Source organism: Ctenopharyngodon idella, chromosome 13 (assembly GCF_019924925.1).
Source record: "Ctenopharyngodon idella isolate HZGC_01 chromosome 13, HZGC01, whole genome shotgun sequence".
NCBI lineage: Eukaryota > Metazoa > Chordata > Actinopteri > Cypriniformes > Xenocyprididae > Ctenopharyngodon > Ctenopharyngodon idella.
In genome coordinates, this window is record NC_067232.1 from 2,538,088 (window position 1) to 2,563,745 (window position 25,658).

Here is a 25,658-nt window from a genome sequence, read left to right on the forward strand (position 1 = left end):
TGAATGATGAATGAACTTTTTTCTTCTTCTTTTTTTTTTTTTTTTTGATTTGTTTTTAATTTTGTGGATCATCACCTTTTGTAAAGACAACACAATGTTACTTCGGAGCTCACAAACACCCAGTGATGGTCCGGCTCAAGAATGCTGTTTATTTGTCTATATTTCCTCCATGAGCAGGTGGTTTCATTTAAGTCAGTGGACTGGTTGGTTCACTGAATTTATCCAACTGTTTACACATCCTTTAGTGTTTCGGTAAAAAGACGATCAGTAGCATTTTTGTCTCTTTACGTGCAGTTGTTCGATTGCTTTACATAATTGTCATTGTTTAAAAGTTTCACTCAAGGTTGAACTAATTGTTTACTGAGGAGAGCAGTCAGTCGAGCATAAGATGAAAGCTTCATTGTTCTGATGAGTTTTGAACTCTGCCTTTCCGAAACTCCTGGCTTGAGATACACTCAGGAATTCTGTTAATGCTAAATATGCAGCATTGAGTAACTGAAGTGCATGGACTTGATTTTCTGGTCCTGACAGACTTGTCAAATAGTGCACAGAGGTAGCATGCCACACATGGGGGATGCTGTCAAGTTTCAGGCATAGTTTAGATAGTGACGTAATGTACACACACATGCACAGAGTAAAGCTGAGTCAATGATTCAGAGTTTCCTACCTGAGCTTGGTTTGGAAATGCAAACAGGGGAATAATTTGACTGAAAACACGCAGACAGGGACTATAGTATTTCTTAAGGTGAAAATGTTAGAACAACCTAATACAAATAATTTAATTTAAAAAATAATTAAATGATTTAATAAAAATGTACAATAGCCAGAAATGAGATCATTTGCTTTCCAATGATACAATCTTTAAAAAATATTAAAGGCTGATCAGTATCAAACAGATTCCTCAGTTCTGACACTTCTTAGTCCAGAGCCATGTTAACATTTATTGGGTCAGCCTGGAGTGGTTTTATCAGGTTTGAGGCCTTGGGTCTTTAATTGTTAAGGTTCTGACAGGTGAAATGACTGCCATATGGTGTTCATACAGTTTCTCAGTGCTTTTGAGGAGCTTCAGTGGAGTAGTAATAGTTCCACTGTACTTTACTGGATTAGTGATCAGATATTGTGCTGTATTCGTGCTGTATAGTGTAAACCTTTTCCAGCATTTTTAATCTCAACTCTAATCCGTACTGCAATCCAGGTCATATTGATAAAAGTTGGGTGTGATTTGCTGATGCCATTTAATTTTTACTCAAAGGCCTTCAACTTCAATGCTGGTCACATACCTTCATTTGAGATCATAAAACATGATATGTGTAAGAACATGATTTACAGTACATGCATGTTACCAAAACGCATACCAAAAGCCTACACCACTGGTTCCCAACCTTTTTTACACCAAGGCCCCCCTCCTCTCCGAATCAATACTGCATGCCCCCCCCCCCCCCCCCCCCCCCCCCCCCCAATTCACAAGAACATTTGTATTGTAGTGTTATTACTTTTCAACCCCATGTTATTATTTCTTTAAAGAAGAAACTGAAGGTTCAAGAGTTGTTTTTTTGCAAACATACTTTGCAGACATTCTTTACAACTTAAAAGTACTTACTCTGCTCAGTAATACAGTAACTTAAACAAATAAGCACAAGTCAACCTGCCATACCAAACAAGACCACAGGGAGATACCAAAGGACTGAATCTAAATACTATGCGGATCCATTCAAAACGACTAACACCATTGATCATCTCAAACTTCTCCAAAACACGCTTGTTCGGCGAGCATCCGTTATAAAACACTCACAGTACATTAATTACTTTAACTACGCGAATATATTGAACTAACTTGAACGGTGTTAAAGCGATCAGTGAGTCGAGAGCGCACGTGCGCTTTGTTTGCGCATAATAACGGACTCGCGCATGCCTTATGAACGACTGTAATCGTCTTTACCTTCATTACATTTGTCATCCATCAAAACCTTTTTAGCGACACTGGTTTTCTTTTTCCAACTGAGAGAGTTTGCGTTTTGAGCCACCGCTCAGTCTGTATTTCACAGCAGCACGATGAGAAATGGCCTGGGCTGATCCAAAACAATCACAGAATACGTACGAGAGAGGTGGTGCCTTGTTTTAAATGTATTTTTTAATTAATTTAATGAAGCTTTTTTAATGTAACGTATTAATAATTAAACTAATGAATTATATTAATATATTTAAATTAATTTTAAGTTATCTCGCGGCCCCCCTGGAGGATCACTGAGGACCCCTAGTGGGCCGCGGTTGAAAACCACTGGCCTACACGATTAATTTCTGTATGAATATTTGGAAGCTCTTTAGAGACTCCCTCATCACATTTCTAAACTCCCATCAGTGCTCACAATGATGGAAATAATCTGTATAATAATCCCAAGCCAAAAGTTGTTTCCAGCAACATCTGTGTTTACTATGATAATAACAGACCATGTCTGAGAATATTAGGGTCAGTTTTCTGATTCGGTGTGTCATGGGGACATAGAAGTGGTTTCTAGTAGTGGGTTTTTTGGACATGATTTAAAAGACCGTAAGTGTGACAGGAATGTTCTTTTTAATAATAAAACACAAGATGAGAGCAGGGCTGTCCCTGATTTTTTAAAGAAATTGCTAGAATCGACAGGTTAACTATTTGATTGATGTGTTGACTATTTGAATGTGCTGTGCTCCATTCTTACATAATGGAGTTTACAAGAATTTGAATTTGAATGGGATTTTTTGTGTGTGTGTGTGAATTTCCATTTTCAGATCCCCTGCATACTCACAGAAGATACCACAGTGACTACAGTTCCTCCAGCGAAAGCCCCTCGGTGGCATCATCAGACCCCGACTACAGACAAGGTTGTACTAATGACCTCATCAATCGTTTTTTTTTTTCTTCGTTTTTTTGTATAAATTACACTCTAAAAAATAATGTGTTGTCTCAACAAAAAAATTAATGCAACAGTTTGCATCAATTTTGTTGAGTTAATACAATTTTGAGTGAATTTATATTTAACCAACAAGCTACATTGAGTTAGAGGAACAAATTAAGTTGATTGCTCAAAAAAATTAAGTCACTCCAACTACCAGAGTTGATGCCCTGGAACCAATTAATCTTATCTATTTCAGTTAAAATCAACAGCTATCAAAGCACATGCTGCTAACATAACTTTTTTAAGATGTAAGATATTACTTGTCATTGGCATTAGTGCAGTCATCGCTTATAGACTCAATTGTGTTTACCTTCATGTATCTACTCTTCAGCACAATGGTAACCACTTCAACATTACAGAGACTCTTTTAAATGTCAAACATAACAGCATTAAACACTAACATGTCTTTCCCTTCACTAAAAACAAATAAATGAACACTTAATTCCAACATTATTCTCCTTATCCAGTCCTATGCAAAGCATGCTGGGAACTAGAAATCCGCTGCCTAATTTCCGAAGTTATCGAACCAATTTCATTAAGTTACTACAACCTAATTTTTCAAAAAAGCCAATTAACGCAGAAATTTGAGTTTAAATTACAGACGATATTAAGTTAATGTAATGATCAACATTATTATGTCAATAGAATTGCACAAAATAATGTTTGCAACTTAAAAGGTTTAATTAAAACAATAAATTATCATTTTTAACTTGCAACCATGCATTTAGTAGTGGTAACAGGTACCCTGAGTTACCTTTTAGGGTTTATTTCTGGCTCATATTTTACTTGAATCGATATAAAAAAAAATAGATTGTTTATTTATAAGAAAAGGATTATTATTTATATTTATGAGTGAGTCATCACATATTGTAATTCTGTGACCATTTCAACAGTTTAGATGAATGTAATTTGAATCAACTCATTGATGGCCCTACATTTCATTTAGGGGACATAAAAAATGTTTTGATTTCCTTATTACTGTACCGTGCAAGGCACATACTTCACATGCATTCGTTTCACAACTTTTTTTGTACACAAACAGCTAAGAAGCCAGAAGATTTGAGGCGGTTCAGCTCTCAGGTCGGCCTGTCAGAGCATGACGCCGTTTCACTTAGCAGTGCACAGAGACACAGGTATTTCTCTTTTTTTTTTTCTCTGATGTTTCCTGGTTTGTGTTGATCAATCATGCCTGTCCTGTCTGTACTGACCCCTTCTTGAGTTCTTTTGTGGTTGTGGACCCAGGCCCAAGTTAATGATAATCTAAACCCTTCCTGAGTTCATTTCCTCTCATCCTGTTCAAGTTTAGTTCTGATTACAAGAACTGCAGCACTGTGTGTGTGTGGCTTCAGTTAGCTATACTTTGGGACAAAATTGTCCCCCAGAAACCCCCCTATGGAGACATCCCCAGATATGTGATGTAAATATTTTCTCTCACTTTTAGGAATAAGGTTTGGGTTAATGTTTAGTTTTGTTATTAAAAACCCATTTTCACAAAAAACACATTTTGATACCAGGTGGAAACAGGCTTTCTCTTTCGCTCGCTCGATTTCCAGAATATTCTAAATAATTTGCCCTACAGTTTTGAAATGGTCATGAATATTGTAAGAAATGTCATAAACTGACTTTTGAGCACATTTAAGTTGTTCTCACAATTTCGTCGGCTCATAAATCAGTTTATTTTACAATAAATCTAGTAATGTCAACAAGTTTCTGTAAAAGTATGCTCATTAATATAACTTCTAATGCCTGTTTGTGTGTATTATTCAGATTATGGATAAAGTGTGCTGCTTATAAATATATGGAAAAATGTTTTAAAAAATAGTGATTTTCTGGCAGTGAAGGGGTGAGAATTTAAATATGTCATCACCACTATCATAATCGTAAGCCAGGCCAGTCTATGTTAGATACTTTGCACTTTGATATCCCACCGTTTTTCCTTGTTCTCTGCCTATTAACAGCTTTTCCAGTGCTCTTCCAGCAGCTTTTGTTGCATTTTATCCTTATTATCCATGGCAAACCCCCAAAAGTCAGTGTAAATACCGTAAATACTTCCATCTAAAGTGTTTCTCATTGAGCCAGTGATTCTACTCCTCCCCCTGCTGGTTAACCAGATGAACTACCCTGTTCTTTCTTGAAGTAGATGTTGGCAATGGGTGATGGTTGCCAGGTGCTGCTGTTGTGTAGAGCAGGTTTTGGGGAGAGTTCAGTAATTGATTCCCTGAGGATGCCCAGGGCGCAGAGCCGCACCATAGGTCGCCTATGGCAGCCAGCTGGCTCTGCCATTGGATGGCATGCAAGTGTGCTGACATAACGCATAACACTTCACACTCATTTAACTAACAGTGTTAGTTGTCTTATCCATCCTTTTATCTTAAAGTCTAAGGGATAACTTAATATTGAAATGTGCTGATATTTTAATTACAGAAATAAACACACACATACTCACATACTTATATAAAATATATGTATAAGTATATATAAGCAGAATAAAACTGCACTGAATTACAATACTTATAAACACCATACCGGTTTTGCCTTGTGTCCAGACTTTTTGAGGCGGGTCAGGATGAGTTATTGGGCACAGAACTTCTGATCCAGCGTCAGGAAGAATTGCACAGGCTCCAGGCCCGGCTGTCCAGAGCCTCCGCCTACCCCGGCGAAGACCCGCGCACCTCCATACTGGACCTGGCGGAGCCTCTTCATAGCAGTCCTTTGGAAACAGGCCTCCATCCACGCAAATCTAAAGTAATACAGTGCTGCAGAATTCAGATTAAATTCACATTGTACAAGTTAGTGTTAATGCCGAAAGATAGTTGCACTGAATTCAGATTGAATTCACTTCATTCATTTTACATTGTGAATGATCCAAAAATGTCATAATCCAGTTCATCTGGATTCAGATTGACTTTACTTTTGCTTTGTGACGTTCACACCGTAACTTTTATAAATATAAATCACATTCAACTGAGTTCTTATTTTTTGATTTATCTGGTTTTAGTACAAATGCTGTAAAGGAGTCAACTGAACTCTGATTGAATTCAGTTTATTCAAGTTACAGAATTAATGACGAAGGATAAAGTAATGTAATTTGATTATGACTGAATATGCTTAAAGCGAATTCAATTCAGAATTTACTTTATGCATATGGCTTTGTGAATAAGTTAACATAATCCAGTTAATCTGAATTCACATTGAATTCACTTTAGCTCTGCATCATTCACACTGAGTTCATATTTACCTTATGCAAGTTTTGTGCAAAGCTGAAGAAATAGATAAACAAAATTCAGATTGAATTCAGATTATGCAAGTTATAGTGTGAATGATGCAAACAAAATAATTCAGTTTGACTTCAGATTATATGGTATAATTGCAAATGGTGTAGAACTTTTTCATATGTAAAAGCAGAATCAGATTTTGCTACTAAAACTATGTTCAACTTAAGGTCTCTGTGGGATGTTTGAAAAAAAAAAACAAACAAACCCAAATGTCTGTGTTGTAGAATTTGTTTGGCCCCGAGTTTGTGAGGATGAGCAGTGAGCCAACTGTGGTTTTAAGCGTGCCTTCGTCCATATTGGTAAGACAGTGAAACTGCTTTGATTTATGCTGCTACATGTTAGTGTATATATGTATGCATTATAATTTTTGCACGTTTTGACAGAACAAGCGTGGGAAGGTGGAGGAGAGTCAGAGAAAGGTGGGGGTGGTCTTACTAAATGGGCAGAAGTTGGAGCTGTGTTGTGATGTGAAGGCGGTCTGTAAGGACGTTTTAGACATGGTTGTAGCTCACATTGGACTGGTGGAGCACCATCTCTTCAGCCTCGCCTACCTTAAAGGTGCATAAAACATCTTTCTTTTAAATTGTTATTAAATGCATCAAATTCCTTTCCTTACCTTTCTGCCTTTCTGCATTATTTTCTTGTATACCTGTCTGTCTAAAACAAAAAAGGCTGACACTTTGTGCAGTTGGAATTTCTTTGGTTTTGTTTTGATGAGAAATGCAGTTTCCTTCACAGTTTTGTGTATTCTTCAGTATTTGTTGAGTCTAAATGAAAGCACCATGCTGCATTTATGTATATCTCATCAATCCTGCGTCGTTTAATTTTTAATGATATTGAGGTAGATTTTCCCTGAAATGTCAACAGGACAGCTTATGTTACTGGTACATGTTCGGGTGAACAGAGTTATTTGATTATGAAGTGTGTAAATACGACAGAATAAATAATTCTGTTGTTCTCATCCTGACACGCTGCCCCTGCATGACTCCTCTAGTTACGGCTCTAATGGACACGGGTGGTTTGTGTCCACAGATGGTTCATTAAGTCCTCTGACTCATGCCTCCCAAGCCAAAAGCTTTGCTTGTCATGCTGCATTGAACTCTTTTAGCATGAAGTGTTTGTTTTTCTTATTTTCTTTTTCCTTTTTTTAGATGACGAGTTCTACTTCGTCGAACCTGATGCCAAACTTTCAAAGGTGGCACCTGATGGTTGGAAGGATGACCCTAGGAAAAAGAAAATTGATGTCAATTTTAATCTGTTTCTGCGTATCAAGTTCTTTCAGGATGATGTCAATCTGATACAGTAAGAGCTCAGAGGTTGTCTGACAACAACTGCAGTTGGGGTCCAAAATATTGTAACTTGCTAGCCGATCAGTTGCTATTTTATGAATTGCGAAATAACGCATGCAATATCATAAATGTATCTAGAAAGCCAAATGTTTTTTCCTCCAATTTTCATTTTATTTTTGCATCTCCAGAACTTCATGTGGTGACACATTTCTCTTGTTAGGCCACTACAAAGAAAGATAAAGTGATTTACAGTGGGTCTCAAAAGCATTTTTTTCTCACTGCAACATATTTAAGTAGTTGTTATATAGTTTCCAATAGTAAAACAATACATATTTGTCTAAACATATTGTGTAAAATACATATTTTCTCTCTTTGTCCACCTTTGCTCACACTTTATTTTAGACCTTGCTCATACATGCCCAAACATGTGCTGGTGTTCAATGTTAGGTTTGACTTGCTGTTTTGTACTCGAGTGTATTTCACGCACAAGTGCAGTGAGAGATATATATATATAAAAACGCTTAGTTAAATTCATTTCTTTAAAAAAATTCTTACTGACCTCAATCTTTTGAATGGTTTTGCAGCAATAAATGTATTATCCAGTAAAGCCAAATTAATTAATGTGTGTTTTTTTTTACATAGACACATGATGACGAAACACCAGTACTATTTGCAGCTGCGGAAGGATATCCTAGAGGAGCGGGTACGCTGTGACTTTGAAAATTCCATGATCTTGGCGTCTCTGGCACTGCAGGCAGAGTTTGGGGACTATCAGACTGAGGTACAAACAACATGGAAAAAATAGAGAAATATTATGTTCAAATGGGGTTTGAAAATTGCAATTTAATTTTTGAGAACAGCAGTGTTTTTTGATAGATTGTTGTGGCCAACTGAAAATCTTACCATATTTATTTATTTAACCTCTCCCTTCCGCCAGTACCACTCAAGTGTTTTGTAGCTAAAAATAGGATTTTTGTTAAAAAAAAAAAAAAAAAATCTTATTAAGAATTCCTTTTTTTTTAAGCAGAGATTGTTTTGACCATCTGAAAATCATATTAACTCTCACAAATAATGGTTCATTATTGCCATCAATGGTTCCATGAAGAACATTTGGAACCTTCCATGAAAGATTATTTATAGTGGAAAAAGGTTCTTCAGGAAAAAAATGGTTATTTTAAGAAATGTTCAAAGGTTCTTTGGGGAACTCAGAATTGTTCTTCTATTGCATCGCCATGAACCCCCCTTTTGAAACCTTTATATTTAAGAGTGTTCAGTACATGTTTTCTCCTTCATGTTCCATCAGCTCCATGGAAAGACGTATTTCCGGACAGAACACTACCTCCCCGCTTCGGTTCTGGATAAGATTGATCAGACCACCCTTAAAGAAGAGCTACCCAAACTCCACAGCTCGTACTACAATGCTTCGGAGCAGGAGGCCGAGCTTGAGTTCCTCAAGGTCAGGAATTAAATGATGAAACCCATCAGTCCTGCAGCGTGATTCTAGGCAGAGCTTCCTGATTGGCCAAATTTCTGTAATTGACTGGAATAAACATAGATTGCTGCAATCTGTTTTCCCTCAAATTCTCTTGACTACAGCAAGATCAAAAGTTGTTCTTGGAACTTGGTTATACTCATTCACAGACATTAACTGTTTATTCTTTTTTCACGAGATAAGGACAGTAAAGTCAATAATTGTGAATAAACTGACTTATTTTGATTGTGCTCTATTTCTTTTCCTAATAGCTGTTGTTGTAGTCTGCTTGTGATTAGATCTGTCTCATCATTTCTCTGTAATGTAAAGGTGTGCCAGAGACTGCCGGAATATGGAGTTCACTTCCATCGTGTGCTTCCTGAGAAGAGATCCCTGACTGGCATCATGCTGGGCATTTACTCAAAGGGTGTCCTTATCTTCGAGGTCCTGAATGGAAATCGGACCCCTGTGCTAAGGTTCCCCTGGAGGGATACCAAGAAGATCTCTTTCACGGTAAGATTTTGCATGTTTACGTTTGGTGATAATTGCACAGCTGTGTTGGAGTTCCTAGAAAAAAAAAAAGCCAAAGAAGTTCAGCTTCAGGCTGTTTTACATGAATCCTTTATTTGGAGTGTCAAGGTCACACCTCTCATGTGTTTCTTTGTGGCAGAAAAAGAAGATTTGCTTGCAGAATACTTCGGACGGGATCAAACATCTGTTTCAGACAGACAGTCAGAAGACCTGCCAGTATCTGCTGCACCTGTGCTCGGCCCAGTACAAATTCCACCTGCACATGAAAGCCAGACAGAACAACCAAGAACTGCAAGACCTGGGTGAGAAAGAAAGAGCAAACAAAAATGGAAACAGAAAGTGTACATTCATTTCATTTTATTTTATTTACTTTTTATGAAGCTGTAAAAGAGCAAGAAACAGCATAAATATTGTAAATATAGATTCAGATTGTGTATTTGTCTGCAAGAAAGGCAGATATTCCATAGTTTCCACGCAATATTTCCACATACATTTTAGAAAATGAATAGTTTTGATCTTGAATGTATTTCAGTTGATACATTCATTGGCTGCTGTGAACTGTTCAAAGTTTTCTTTTCTTTTCTTTTCTTCTCTTTTTTTTTTTTTTTTAATACATTTTAATGTATTACATTTGTTACAATTTTTTACTTATATATAGTAAAAAAATGAAACAAATAGAAATCAATGACAAAAAAAAACACTTAAATTCATGTTTAAAATTGTAATAAATAAATAAAAAAAAAAAAAATATATATATATATATATATATATTACAATTTTAAACATGAATTTAAGTGATTTTTTTTTTGTGACTGATTTCTATTTTTATTGGATAAATTAATAATTGATTTCTTAATTTTATTATGGTTCTCATAGTTTTGGTCAGTAAGATTTATTTATTTATTTTTAATTGATTAAATATTTTTATTCAGCAAGAATTCATTAAATTGATCTTTCAAAAACTTAAAAAAAAAAAAAAAAAAAAAAAAAAAACATTACCAACCCCAAACTTTTGAATGGTAGTGTAGGTCTTATAGCATATGTATGGCACTTTGATTTTACTTTGGATTTTCATTTTACATATGATTTTACTTGGTATCAAAATTTTATAATATTAAACCTTTTTTCTGTTTTAGAATTTAGAAAGATGATCATCATTTTAAAGACTGTAACAAGATGACTTCTGATATTTCAATATTTACTTCTGATATTCTGAAATATTTGCATCAAAAAGAAAACAACTTTAGGCAGAGTTTTAGGGATAAACTAGCAAGAAAATAGCAAGGAAAAGTTCCTTTGAAATATAAGAGACCTTGGGAAATAAGGAAGTGTTCCAAAAGGCCCATCCTCCTCAGTTTGCTCTTCAAATTATTGGCATTTAACTCAAAATGTTCAGGGTTGAAAATGCTCTATAGGGTCAATACAAGCCATAATGTAGAACCTTTCTTGGTTGTGTAGAAACCATAAATGGCATGCAAGCTGAAGCATGGATTTAACAGTTGCATTTTGCATGTTCTTTACCATCTTCTATCGTTTCTTCCCTGTAGAGAACTCTCCTCTGAGCAGTCTGCAGTACACTGATGGGATGGGTGCAGTTAGTCTGTCCCCAAGCACTGACCCTGAACTCTACAAGAGGATGTCCTACTCTGAGATGTCCCTCAGCAAGAGTTCATCGGGTCGGCTCAATGTCCTACCTGAACCGCCCTATCCGGGGTTCAGCAGCAGCTCCAACCCCAGGATGAAGAGTCGTTCCCATCATAACCTGGGACAGCTGCCTGAGTCGCCAGAGCACAGGATGGTGCCTTTCAGTAGCCAATCACAGAGCAGCATGGTCCGATCACAAGTGCTTGCATCATCACACCAGCGTGCAAGCTCCGACACGGACTCCATCGCTGTCGCCAGACAGCAAGAAAGGTGAGAGACAGATGCAAACATATATTTACAAAACAAATGATGGTTGCAATCTTGTCTTATTTTACTGGCTATCTCATGCATCTCTCTCACCTGTAGTTTGTCTTATATGTGACCCTGGACCACAAAACCAGTCATAAGGGTCCATTTTTTTTAAAATTGAGATTTATACAGCATCTGAGAGGTGAAGTTTGTTAGGATAGGACAATATTTGGCCGAGATAAAACTTGGAATCTGAGGGTGCAAAATATTGAGAAAATCGCCTTTAAAGTTGTCCAAATGAAGTCTTTAGCAATTCATATCCACTCACAAAAATAAATGTTTGATATATTTATGGTAGGAAATATCTACTTTACAAAATATCTTTATGGGACATGATCTTAACTTAATATCCTAATGATTTTTGGCATAAAAGAAAAATAGATAATTTTGACCCATACATTGTATTGTTGGCTATTGCTACAAATATACCTGTGCGACTTATGACTGCATGGTTTTGTGGTCCAGGGTCACATATGGTCTTTATACCCATCTCACTCTCCTGTTCTGCTGTAGCTTTTTTTATGATGTATGCTGCTTTTCTATGCTTTGTTTCACGATATCTTTGCACCCGTCTTCTTCTGATCAATTGTAGCTTGTCTTAAAAAAAAATATTGTCTCTGTACACCTGTCTCACTCTCCTGATCTTGTACAACTTATGTGATGTCTAATAGATAACTTATCTTACAGTGTCTTTTCACCCGTCTCACTCTCCTGTTCTGCTGGAGTTTGTTTTATGATGTCTTTGTACCCATCTCACTTTCCTTATCTATTTTTTACAGTACCTTTCATACCTGTCTAGCTCTCTCTGACATGGTTTCTCTTATGTCTTTAAAACTGTCAAAATGCTGCTCTGCTGCTGTTTGTCTTGACTCTCATATCGCTCTCCTGTTTTGCAATGATTTGACTTATAATATCTGTACATCCGTCTCCTGCTTGGTTGAAGTTTGTCTTGTAATAGTCTTTACGCCTGTCTCACTCTCCTGTTCTGCTAGAGTTTGTTTTATGATGTCTTTGCACCCGTCTCACTCTCACTGTTTATATATTTACATCTGTCATACTCTTCTCCTTTACTGCAGTTTGTCTTATGTTTTCAGACTTGCCTCACTCTCTTGATTAGCATTGTGTGCCTTTTAATGCCTTTACACCCATCTCTCACTCTCCTTTTCATTGTAATTTTTTTGTTTTACAATATATTTATACCTGTCTCACTCTCTAGCTTTGTTTTATATCTTTACACCCTTCTCCTTCTGTAGTTTGTCTTGTAAATAACGTCTTTACGCCTGTCTCACTCTCCTAATCTTGTAAAATTTCATTTGTAAAGTCTAATAGATATTAACTCATCTCACCATCCTGCTCGGCTGCAGCATGTCTTATTGTTTTTTATCTTTACACCCATTTTACACTCAATTTACGTCTTTACACCCGTCTCACTCTCCTAATCTGCTGTCGTTTGTCTTATGTCTTAAAAACAGTGTCATTTTCCTATTCTACTATGGTTTGTCTTACATCTTTATACACCTGTCTCACTCTCCTGCTCTGCTGTGTTTTTGCTTTACAATGTATTTACACCCATCATTCTCTTCTGCTTTACTGCAGTTTGTCTTGTCTTCACAGCTGCCTCACTCTCTTGATTACCATCGTGTGGCTTTTAAAGGGTTAGTTCAGCCAAAAATGAAAATTCTGTCATTAATTACTCACCCTCATGTTGTTCCACACCCGTAAGACCTTCGTTCATCTTCAGAACACAAATTAAGATATTTTTGATTAAAATCCGATGGCTCAGTGAGGCCTCCATTGACAGCAAGATAATTAATACTTTCAAATGCCCAGAAAGGTACTAAAGACATATTTAAAACAGTTCATGTGACTACAGTGATTCAACCTTAATCTTATGAAGCGACGAGAATACTTTTTGTGAGTCAAAAAACATGAAGCTTTGAAGCTTTACGAATCTTTTGTTTCAAATCAGTGGTCCGGAGCTTGTATCAAACTGCCAGTCACGTGAACCATTGAAATTTTGAAACATTGCGAAACACTTATGACGTTACGAAGCCTCGTTTACTGAAATCACGTGACTTTGGCAGTTTGATACACATTCCGAACCACTGATTTGAAACAAAAGATTTGTAAAGCTTCGAAGCTTCATGAAGCAGTGTTTTGAAATCGCCCATCACTAGATATTGTTGAATAAAGTCGTTTTGGACAAAAATTATTCTCATCGCTTCATAACGTTACTGTAGTCACATGATCTGTTTTAAATATGTCTTTAGTACCTTTCTGGGCATCTGAAAGTGTTAATTATCTTGCTGTATGGAGGCCTCACTGAGCCATCAGATTTTATCAAAAATATCTTAATTTGTGTTCTGAAGATGAACGAAGGTCTTACGGGTGTGGAACGACATGAGGCTGAGTAATTAATGACAGAATTTTTGGGTGAACTAACCCTTTAATGCCTTTAGACCTGTTTTTTGTTTTACAATATATTTACACCCGCCTCACTCTCTTGCTTTGTTTTATATCTTTACACCCTTCTCCTTCTGTAGTTTGTCTTGTAAATAATGTCTTTACGCCTGTCTCACTCACTTTATCTTGTACAATTTGATTTGTAAAGTCTAATAGATAACTCATCTCACAATCCTGCTCGGCTGCTTTTTATCTTACACCCATTTTAACCTCAATTTACAATGTCTAATGTAACACCCATCTCACTCTCCTGATCTGCTGTAGTTTGTCTTCAAAACAGTGGCATTTTCCTAGTCTACTGTGGTTTTGTCTTACGTCTTTATACTCGTCTTACTCTCCTTCTCTGCTCTTTTTTTTTTTTTTTTTTTATACCCGTCTCTCTCTCCTACTCATCTGCAGTTTATGTCTTTACGCCTGGCACACTCTCCTTTTCTGCATTTCTGTGTTGCTCTGTCAGCTTGCCACTGAGCTGCCTGGGGCCAACAGCATTAATCAGCTCTCAAGGGAGACAGACAGTCTCTGTGATATTTTTAAAACTATGTTTGCACATGTTTGCAACCATTTTATAGTCCTGTGAAGATAGTTGTAATCTTATACACTCAGTAGTGTAATGCATGCTCACAGGAACAGTGCTCTTGTGGGTGAAGTCCTGATTTAGGCGATTGTAATCAAGTGCGTCTTTATGAATTGAGCATATAACTTCAGTTTATAAATATGCACTCTCTGGCGATATTATGAATTGATCAGAAAATGGAAAATAACTGCATTTATTCCACTGGATGTAAATGACTTTGCACTGATTTTCATTTACTTTTTTCCCCGGTGTCAGCAGTATGTTCAGCACCATGGTCAATGACAGTCCCCGCTGGAGCCCCAAAAGCTTGAAGAAAGAATCTGACTCTTCCTCCTGTGAGGACACGGGACAGGCGTATGTCGTAGGTGAGGACAATGAGACACGACCGGCTGTTTCTGTCTTATCTTCACTTGCCCCTGCCTGGAAAATGGCTCATCACCCTCAAAGAACGTGTCTTTCTGCTTTTGAAATTTCTTTGGTCGTCTCTAACTTCCTTACTTTGTAGTCTCTCTCTTCTGATGGTCTGTCAGGATAGTGGGCGGAATCTGTCTTTGCGTCTCTCTGTGGAGTCAGGGGCTGTCTGCCTCTTTCGTTTTATCTTTTTAACAGCTCTCTCCCTCGGTTCTTTCACTGATCTTTTCATTTTACCTCTCCATTTCATCTCATCATCCGCTGTCAGATCAGAGAGAGCAGCAGCCCAAATCCTCTCAACATCTTCCTCCGCATGTACAGAGATGTCATAAAGAGATTACAGTCTGAATTTGTGCACTTGTACATGCATCATTCTGTATGTCAGAAAATAATACAAGCCTTTATATATATAAAAAAGTGATTTTTACCATGGCAAAGAATTGTTTTTGGGTAACATGACAGCAAAATTCACCCTATTTGCTTTATTTCAACCATGTTCTTGGTTTTATTGTGCACAGATAATTTGGTGCATATTAATCCAAAGAAAGACATTTTCCTTTTTGGGTGACATAAAAAAAAAAAAAAAAAAAAAACTTACATACCATAATGGAGAGGTTGAAAAGTAACACCATGATCCAATCAATTCCAAGTGGCAGTTCACTTGGACATACATGATTGTAAAATGCAAAAACTGTTTTGTGTTATCTTTAACCATGATAAAATCATTATTATTGTTTAAAAATGACAATATAAGACACCAGTCTTCAAGTAAATATTTTATTAATAGTAACAATAATTTAGTAGCATTAGTGTGATGTTATATTGTAGCTACACTATTGTTTAACAGATTTGGGTAAGTTAATCTTTTTAATTTTTTAAAAATGTTTTTGAAAGTATTTTATGTTCACCAAGGCTGCACTTATTTGAACAAAAATACAGTAAAACAGTAATATTATGAAATATTATCACAATTTAAAAGAACTGTTTTCTGTTTGAATATATTTTAAAGTGTAATTTATTCCTGTGATGCAAAGCTGAATTTTCAGCATCATTCGGTGTCACATGATCCTTCAAAAATCCTTCTAATATGCTGATTTGCTGCTCAAGAAACATTTCTTAATATTATCAGTGTTGAAAACAGTTATGCTGCTTAATTTTTTTGTGAAAACTGATACATTTTCTTTTAGGATTGTTTGAATAGAAAGTGTAAAAGAACAGCATGTATTTGAAATAATATTTTGCAACATTAATTAATTTTCTTTAAAAAAAACAATCTTCCTAACCCCAAACTTTGAACGGTAGTGTATATTTTGAGGCATTAATATGAAATTCACTTTGTGCAGTCACAGGTGTATATGGGATATTTTACTCAACCAATCATACTCTCAATTTTATAAAATATAAAAATAGCAAATGAAACACCCAAAATGGCTAAAATTGCCAACATTAAGAGTACATTAATGTATTTAAATAAACAATTTAATACAAAAAATGTGCATTATGCATTAACAATATTGATTGATTTTGAAAATGACACAAGGAATGAACTGTCAGGTTATCAGACTTAATATCCCCTTGTATACATTTATTTAATTTCTAGTCTAGTACCTTGACCTGCTTTTAATGTTCCCCAGGTGTGAGCATGCACAGCTCTGGAGTGCCCTCTACTCCTGCCTCCTCCATAGGAATCACTGGTACGGAATATAATCTGTGTTTCGTTTAGCTTTGTGGAGCACAGAACAGCACAGCTCTATGTACTTTTTTTCTGCATGTCATCTGTTTCTTTTCAATGGTCAAATTTAGCAAAGTCCTGAAAGTTGGTAGGAAATGTCATGTCCTGTCTGGCCCTGAGACACAAACATCTGCTTAAATTGCGATAAACTTTTAGTGAAGCAAAACAGTCCCGTTTTTAATGTCAATAATAACAGTAGTTTGCCTCACAGTGACACTCACTGTTTAATCAGAGATGAGAACTTGCCAAATCCAACATGCTCCAGATTGCTGTCTTCTCTGGTGTTTTACATGGCATGGAGAACATCTTTTCAAATGCACTTTTCTCTCGCGCACACACTTGGCTCAAGTTTCATTGCCATCTTTCTCTGGCTCAGATGGTTTCTGCTTCGCTAAGCTGCGTGTTTTTAGTAGCTCTGATATACGGCCGTGGTGTGGGCTAATCTCCCTCATCCCTGAGTATGAGCTGCTGGCCACGGCTGTTAGTATAGCACATCAGAGTTGGGCCAAACATAATGCTGTCCCTTAGCACCAAAACACTAGTTATGAAAGATTAGCCCAGCTTATGGAAAGCTGTGCATGCGTTTGATACGTTTTATACCCACACAGACAGAATGAACAAGCGTTTTTGCTAGCTCTTCCCTCTGATAGAGCAGTTTCTCAACTTGTTGCACTCAAATCCAATGCAGATAAACAGCACAAAATATAACATTTAATAGACGCGTAGGCTCTGTTGTGCAACAAATCCTCCGCCATGGTCTTGTCAGTCATCTCTCCTCACGTGATCACGTGAATTCTGATTCCTGCTGTACTACGTACGGCTCTGCTGCTCATGTTGGATGAGATGGATTGAGTTGAAGTGACCATTATCCAACTGAATTAAATGTTTTTTATTTTTATAAAAAGCAAACGACAGTGAAGAAGGCGTAATGTACTGTAAGTTTAGCGGTGACATATTCTATCCTAATTTTACCCTCATGCTCCATCATGGCAATATCACGAGACTGCTTTTAACCTCGACAAAAAATCTCGTCACATTTTAATCTCGCGAGATCTCGTAGCACAAAATCTCCACACCCCCCCCTAGTCATTATTAAGTAAGGAGATTGAGGCGGGATGCTCATTTCGCCTCTCTTATGCCTGAATTTATATAATATTTATATAATATCATATGTACAGACCACAAATGTAACAGATTAAGATTCTTTATACACATTTTAAAACCTAAACCTCATCCCCCTCTGTTATTTCCCACCCACAGACTCCCTGAAGAAGAAGTTGCATGCCTTACCTTCCCCAGAGCGAGAGATACAGACCGTAAATCTGAAGAAAGACGTCAAGTATGGGCTGGGTGAGTGAGAGGGGTTCACAAATCCAGTCAGAATGGAGCTCCTTTAAAAAAAAAAAAAATAATAAATATGCTGCTACATTGGCAGATTATCAGGACACACACACACACACACACACACACACACACACACACACACACACACATGACTATAGTGTGATGGAGTGCAGAGGTCTGGCAGTCCTCACTGCTCACACAGTGATTAATGAATCCCACTCCGGGAGAGAGAATGTGCTGTTTTATATCCACCTCAGATGGTGGCTTTCACTAAAATGGCCTGAATGAGAGGTTGTCCATCATTGATAAGAGAAATACATTTGGTATATGCACAAGTGACAGTCTCAATAAGACATCTTTGAATCTTTGGACATTTGTCTTTTTGTAGTTTGTGAGACATAGTAAAATGAAGTGTGTGTTTGTTTTGCTCACCAGGCTTTCAGGTAGTAGGCGGAGAGGCTTCTGGGCGCCAGGACCTGGGAACCCTCATCAGCTCCATCACACCAGGTGGACCAGCAGATCTAAACGGCTGTCTGAAACCAGGTATGAAAGTGGAGAGAGGAGAGGAGAGGAGTGATCTTTTTTCTATATTTATAATAGTTCTTTGAATTTTCTGATTAAAAGCTAAACATTTTAGTTGAGAAATTTACATAATTCATAGAAACTTGTTACACAATAACCATAAAAGATTCAAACCATTATAGTATGCTTTTAACTGATTTTTAGCATGCTTTAAATCAGTGGTTCTCAGCCAGGGGTCTTCAGAAAGCTTTCAAAGGGGGCTGCAGGATAGCTTATAAGTATTTAAATTAATAAATCATAATTTACATATTAAAAAAAATTTAACACTAAATTAAAAAAAAAAATCAAGTATCAATCAAGTAAAAATCAGTCACTCAAGTCAATAACTATTGTTTGTATTTTCAACTATTGTTTGTATTGTTTGATTGATCATGCAAAATTCTTTAAACTTATGGAATCACAAAATGAATCATGGTCAATTCATTTTAATATTTCAAGTTTCTGTTAATAAAAAAAGCTTTAAAACAAGCAGCTTTGTCATAATTACAGAAAAAAAAAAAATTGTATATACTGAGGAGCCTTTGCATATTGTGTTGAATAACAAGAGGCCTACGAGTCAGAGAGGTTGAAAGACTGCTGTAAATGATCGTTGAATGCTTTAAATAATTCAAGAATACTTTTAAATGATTTTAGAATGCTTTGAGTTGTTCCAAAATTCTTTGAACTGTTTCCAGAACTCTTGAAATGATTATATCACTGAACGATATCAACAGTTCAGAATCCTTTGAACAATTCCAGAATTCTCCAAAAGATTTTGGAACACTTTGAACAATTTATAATAATACATTTATAATATATATAATATTATTATTATTATTATTATTATTATTATTTATTTTAATTTTTTTAATGTTTATTTTGTTTCAAGTAACACACTTTTTTATGGTTTTAGTTAATTATAATTATAATAACCCTGTCCAGAATGCTTTAAACATTTTAGATTGTTCATTGTAAAGTTGGTAACTCCACATTTTTGCTTTTTCCTGCAGGTGACAGGCTGTTGAGTGTGAATGACATCAGTCTTGAGAGCTTATCACATGATACTGTGGTGGAGATTCTGCAGAGCACCCCTGATGATGTCACATTGGTTGTCTCTCAACCTAAAGAGAGGCTGTTTCCAGGTAATAGAAATAATATATACACTTTGCATGTGGCCATTTTGTAAGAACTAATATACACAATGCAATAGCATTTCACCATAATCTTACTGAAAAAAGCTTTTCTGGAGGCTTTTAGATGGCAGTACCGTAAACAAGCCTCTTTTCCCCTCTGTTAGGCTCCCCTTCAGGAATCCATCACTATAAATCAGCCACTCAAAATCAAGAAGTAGATGTCGATTCTTCCTCTGAAGATCATACATGCTCCCCCAGCCCACCACTTATCTCCAGCAAAATGTCTCCGCCTCAGTCTGTTCGACAGGGCAGCGTCAGTTCGCAGGACTCCAGGACAGAGACTGGCGGCCTTCAGCAAACAAATCTCAATGGATTCCATCGCAACATTCCCACCGATGGTCCCGCGGAAGCGCAGTCCCTGCCAGCTGACAGTAAACCCTCTGTTGAAGCTACTCCACCAGCTTTGCCACCTAAAACTAGAAAACCCAAAGTGCCAGATGTTCCTAAAGAGCTGGAATACTCCGACAGAGGGGATTCCGACATGGATGAAGACACATACTCGAGTAGCCAAGAGAAACAAAAGACTAAAAAGGTAGAATCAATCTCTGTAGTGATTTGAATGAACTTTGACTCTGAAACCATGAGGTTTCATTTCGAGTTTCTAGTCAGCATCTGTTTGATATGAACTTTGACGTGTGATTTTTAAGATGTTACTTCAGTGTTTAAACCTCACAAAAATATTAAATTGCTTTTTTTGTTTTAAATAATAGGACGGTTCTCGCTCGCTCATTGTATCCCTCCTTGGAGTTACCTACATGCCAGTGGATTTTCACTAATCAAATGCACATAAACATATTTCACGTTTACACCATGTCCTAACCATGTCTGATTCAACAGGTTTAAACCAATGAAATCAACATTTGCTAAAGAAAACGTCCCTAAAACTATTAGTTGTTCTAGAGTTAGGGATGTTACCAAATTCATTGCATTGAAGGAGGTACTTCAAGGGTTAGTTCATCCAGAAATGAAAATTATCCCATGATTTAATCACCCTCAAGCCATCCTAGGTGTATATGACTATCTTCTTTCAGACGAACACAATTAGAGATGTATTTAAAAATATCCTTGCTCTTCCAAGCTTTTGAAGTTCTTGGAAGTTCCCTTAAAAGCTACTATCACCGTTTAGGTTCAATACTTAGTATATATCTACACTTCAGAGCCAAGCAAATGTGTGAAATATCAATAAAAACATTCTAACTGCTTGTGACCGTCCCTTGCTCTCTTTCTGACCAGTTGCATTTCTGAATGTAAATGCAATGCAGTTGCGCATGTCAACACCATTAACCTCTGACCCCTTGACCCTTGCATGTATACGGCTATGCACGGCCTTGTATTTACCCAGCTCTTCTCTGTTTACAGGGGGTTTCTCCCAACATCGTCACGGAGACTTTAAGTGCTAGTAGCCCAGAAGTCAATAGCCTCCAGCCTGGAGATCTATTTGACATTGAGCTGTCCAAAATAGACAGCAGTCTGGGCATTAGTGTCACGGTACTGTTCGGAAAGGTTTTCGCTCTCTCTTTTTTTTCTCCTTTGTTTCCCTTTTACTTACTTTTTGTGTGTGTGTGGTGTTGTTTTTGTACCCTTAGCCCTCTCTCCTTTTTGAAGCTCCTCGCTTGGCTTCAGTTTTGGGAAAGTAGATTTGGCTCTTTGCATGCAGATTTTTACAGGCATTTGAATTGGCTCCTTCATAAACGGTAAAACCGAAAAACAGTAGGTACAGCAAAGTGCAGAAACACGCACGGCCAAGACTACGTGCCACCTTTTCAGCTGTATTGTTTTTATGACGAAGAAGCACTAATGCCTGCATGGATTTGCATTTGCTTGTCTACGGTGTGATTTTACAGTGATGCTTTTTACAGCATGTTGCTATTGTTATGTAGATTTTTTTTGTGATTTGAAATGATTTTTTTTTTTTTTTTTCTCTCAGTATTTCAAAATACTGCAATGAAATTCATTAATCAACTCAAGAAATCAAGTGGTTTGCTTTATGATTGAAGGATGGGTATATCCAGAAAATATAAAATGAGCATGTCCAATTGGTTAATTAATACACTCATAGATCCAAAACATAGAGCATAGGCACTTTTTTCCCATGATGTCTTTGTTTATGGCTATATTAACATGTTTGTCTGTCTCAGGGTGGATCAAACACAACAGTGAGGCATGGAGGGATATATGTCAAAGCAGTCATTCCTAAAGGAGCAGCTGAGCTGGATGGGAGGATAAAGAAAGGTAAAAAGGAATTATTATTATTATTTTTTTTTTAATTAAAAAATAATACACTACCGTTCAAACGTTTGGGCTCAGTAAGATTTTTTTTTTTTAAATAAATTAATAATTTTATTCAGCTAGGATGCATTAAATTGATCAGAAGTGATGGGGAAGACATTTATAATGTTACAAAACATTTATATTTCTAATAAATGCTGTTCTTTGGAATTTTCTACCTATCAAATCTTTTTTTTTTTTTTTTTTTTTGGGAAAAAAATTTATATATTAAAATATAAAAATTGTTTTAAATTGTAATAATATTACTATTACTGTTTTTACTGTATTTAATCAAATAAATGCAGCCTTTGATGCAGGTTTTATAAAAAAAAACATTGATTTTCATTACTGTTACATTTTACAGAAATATCACAATGCACAATAACATCACATCACGTCACAATATACATTTATAACATAACATCACAATATATATTTATAACTTAACATCACATCACAATATATATCTATAACATCACATCACAATATATATTTATAAAATCACATCACAATATATATTTATAACATCACATCACAATATACATTATAACATCACATCACAACATAACATAACATCACATATCACAATATACATTATAACATAACATCACATCATATCACAATATATTTATAACATAACATCACAATATATATCTATAACATCAAATCACATCACAATATATATTTATAACATCACATCACATCACAATATATATTTATAACATCACATCACATCACAATATATATTTATAACATAACATAACACGACCCAACATAGGACAAGCGTTTTATTTAAGAATATTATATAATATATAAAAGTAATATTTCGTGGAGTAAAAGATGACCTGTATTTTTCTTCAAGAGATTCACAATTTTACAAGACTTTCACAGTTTTGTAAGCCTGTGTGTTGATTGTGTGTCGTACAGGGGATCGTGTCATGGCTGTGAACGGGAAGAGTCTTGAAGGAGCGACTCACAAACAGGCAGTAGAGATGTTGAGAGATACTGGGCAGGTGAGAATGCTGGGTGCCACACAGCGCCCCCTAGAGGACTTTTCTACTCTGAAGGTTTAACTGTGTTTTTTAAAATGAATTCCCGTTGTCTAGGTGGTGCATCTGTTGATGGAGAAAGGTCTGCCCCCAGAAAACAGCATTCATGCCCCTCTGACCCCTCAAGGCACCTCTTCTGAACCTCAAAACGCAGCTGTGGAGGAGGTACCACCACTGAAGAAAGCAGAATACAACTTCATTACTCCAGGTATGAGGTGGAATTGACACACTTGCTTACGAGCATATGAAAATGTGCTAGAGGTTAAACATGTGGGCTGGTTACCCAAAGGTTGTGGATATGAAGAGTAAATCGGTGTCCTCTTTCTTATTTAACTCTAGATAACACGTTTGATGTGGGGTTGCTGAAGAACACGTCCGGTCTGGGATTCAGTTTCAGCCGTGAGGAGAACGTTCCCGGAGAGCCCTCGGGCTCCAGCATGGTCCGGGTCAAGAAGCTGTTTCCAGGGCAACCAGCAGCCGAGAGTGGCCGCATCGAAGTGGGCGACGTCATTCTACGTGTCAATCAGACGCCACTCAAAGGACTTTCACAACATGTACGTTAACCCTTTACTTCAGTCTGTGAGGATTTAAAAAAAATAATTTCAAACAAAAGTATATACCAAACAAAAAAATGTATATTTTCTATTGCTGTTTGTCAGGAGGTGATCTCTGCTCTGAGGGGGACAGGACAGGAGGTGACCCTTCACTTGTGTAGACCTGAACCAGGGGTCTTACCTGAGATGGACCCTGCCATTACAGTAAGACTTTTTGTTTTCGTCACTGACCTTAATTTACGTGTCTGCGTCATGTTCCATTACCAAAGGAATATTCGGCTTTGTTTTCGCTCATTAATTTCAGGAAGGGACATGATGTGACTATCTGTAAATTACAGCCATATATGTTTCATTAGAAAAGTATTCCCACCACAAGAGATGAATTTAGACAAATTTATTTAGTTTTATTGAGTCTTATTTTGAGTCATTTTATTTTGAGTCTTTATTTTTATTTATTTTGCTTTTTATGTTATCTTATTTTATTGTCTTTTTATTTTTTTATTTTATTTTACTTATGTTTGTTTTTATTTTCTTTTGAGTATTTCATTTTGTTTTATTTTTTTATATTTTGAGTATTTTATTTGAATTTAAGTATTTCATTTTGTTTTATTTTATTTTGAGTTTTAGAGATTTGTTTTGTTTTGAGTATTTCATTTTGTTTTATCTCATTTTATTGAGTATTATTGTTTTATATTGAGTATATTTTTAATGGGTTTTGATATTAATTTTTGCATTTTTTTTGTCTTATTTTATTTTGAGTAACTCCTTTTTTTTATTTAATTTTATTATTACTTATTTCATTTTGAGTATTTTATTTATTTATTTTTCATTTTATTGAGTTTTATTGTGATCTCAGTAACTCTCCAGTGGCCTTCCTAATTTTTTTTTTTTTTTTTTTTTAAGCAGATTTAGCAGTTCTTCACTGATTCAGCTATCACCATCTGTTTTTGACTATTTCACATCTTTAAAATAAAAACTAAAATTCACCCTCCCCAGACTCCCGTGCCTTCTCCACGAAAGGAAGCTCGTCCCAAGCCCCAGCCCCAGCCCCAGCCTGATCCCAAGACGAGCTCTCCACCTCAGGTGGAGCGCCAGCGGTTGGTGGGTCCTGTGGAAGAGGCTCTGGAGAGGTTGCTGATGAAGTCGCCCAGTCGCAGGGACAGTTACAGCGACAGCACGGACAATGACGAGTTGGAGGAGGCCTTCAGCCCTGCCAACCTAGAGCAGGCTAGTCAAGCCTGGGACCGGAGTGTCTATCAAACCCCCTTGGAAAGACTCCCATATGAGGCCAATATGGATGACACTGTACGATCTGCATATTATTCACCCAGACAATCCATGTCTAAACCGGAGGCCAACAGAAGGTCAGAAATGTACTCTTAAACTATAAGCCTAAAAAAAAGTGTTTTGCTAATATATGTGCATGCTACACTCTAAAAAAAAAATGTTGCTACCTTAAATTTTAAGGACAATCATTAATAATAATAATAATTAATAATGTTTTATTTATATAGCGCCTTTCCAGTGCTCAAGGACACTTTGCATGCAATAAGAAAAGGATAACACCAATAGAGTAGACAATAATGACAAACAATAGTAAAACGGAAAAGTAGAGTATTACAAAGTAGATTAGAGTAACGAGAACAGTAAAAGAGCATTACATAGACAGGACAACATACAGCTGCGTAGAATCAAGCACAAATATGTTAAGCAAAGACATTTGCTGTTTAAGTATGGAAGATTGTTTCTGCCATGGAATAAAAAAGGTAATTGCGACTTTTTATGTCACAATTCTGACTTACTTTTTCTCAGAATTGCATGTTTATATCTCAAAAAAGTCTTTTTTTCTACGAATTGGACTTTATAACTCGTAATTGCAAGGGTATCTCACAATTCTGAGAAAAAAAGTCAGAATTGTGAGTTTATATCCCAAAATCCTGACTTTTTTTCTCGGAATTGTGAGTTAATATCACATGATTCTGAGAAAAAAAGTCAGAATTGCAAGATTCTTACACTGTTCTTACATACTGTAAGCTGACTTGGTCGTTTCATATAAT

General features: G+C 36.3%; 1 protein-coding gene across 6 annotated transcripts in view; it reads left to right on the forward strand.

The window, feature by feature from the left end:
• Nucleotides 1-25,658, forward strand: part of LOC127524929 (tyrosine-protein phosphatase non-receptor type 13-like) — an 83,527-nt gene that overhangs the window by 44,716 nt on the left and 13,153 nt on the right. Inside the window, exons 8-31 of one of the 6 annotated variants that reach the window (XM_051916986.1) lie at nucleotides 2,767-2,859; nucleotides 3,976-4,066; nucleotides 5,480-5,678; nucleotides 6,433-6,507; nucleotides 6,592-6,766; nucleotides 7,360-7,510; nucleotides 8,140-8,278; nucleotides 8,801-8,953; nucleotides 9,299-9,481; nucleotides 9,639-9,801; nucleotides 11,047-11,413; nucleotides 14,745-14,854; nucleotides 16,535-16,594; nucleotides 17,893-17,982; nucleotides 18,412-18,519; nucleotides 19,548-19,679; nucleotides 19,835-20,262; nucleotides 21,090-21,233; nucleotides 21,869-21,962; nucleotides 22,926-23,011; nucleotides 23,105-23,255; nucleotides 23,387-23,601; nucleotides 23,707-23,805; nucleotides 24,598-24,965. In XM_051916986.1, the coding sequence (XP_051772946.1) occupies nucleotides 2,767-2,859; nucleotides 3,976-4,066; nucleotides 5,480-5,678; nucleotides 6,433-6,507; nucleotides 6,592-6,766; nucleotides 7,360-7,510; nucleotides 8,140-8,278; nucleotides 8,801-8,953; nucleotides 9,299-9,481; nucleotides 9,639-9,801; nucleotides 11,047-11,413; nucleotides 14,745-14,854; nucleotides 16,535-16,594; nucleotides 17,893-17,982; nucleotides 18,412-18,519; nucleotides 19,548-19,679; nucleotides 19,835-20,262; nucleotides 21,090-21,233; nucleotides 21,869-21,962; nucleotides 22,926-23,011; nucleotides 23,105-23,255; nucleotides 23,387-23,601; nucleotides 23,707-23,805; nucleotides 24,598-24,965 (3,874 nt within the window). The remainder of the gene's footprint in view (nucleotides 1-2,766; nucleotides 2,860-3,975; nucleotides 4,067-5,479; nucleotides 5,679-6,432; nucleotides 6,508-6,591; nucleotides 6,767-7,359; nucleotides 7,511-8,139; nucleotides 8,279-8,800; nucleotides 8,954-9,298; nucleotides 9,482-9,638; nucleotides 9,802-11,046; nucleotides 11,414-14,744; nucleotides 14,855-16,534; nucleotides 16,595-17,892; nucleotides 17,983-18,411; nucleotides 18,520-19,547; nucleotides 19,680-19,834; nucleotides 20,263-21,089; nucleotides 21,234-21,868; nucleotides 21,963-22,925; nucleotides 23,012-23,104; nucleotides 23,256-23,386; nucleotides 23,602-23,706; nucleotides 23,806-24,597; nucleotides 24,966-25,658) is intronic. The other 5 variants (XM_051916988.1, XM_051916987.1, XM_051916991.1 and 2 more) reach the window with 5 other exon arrangements.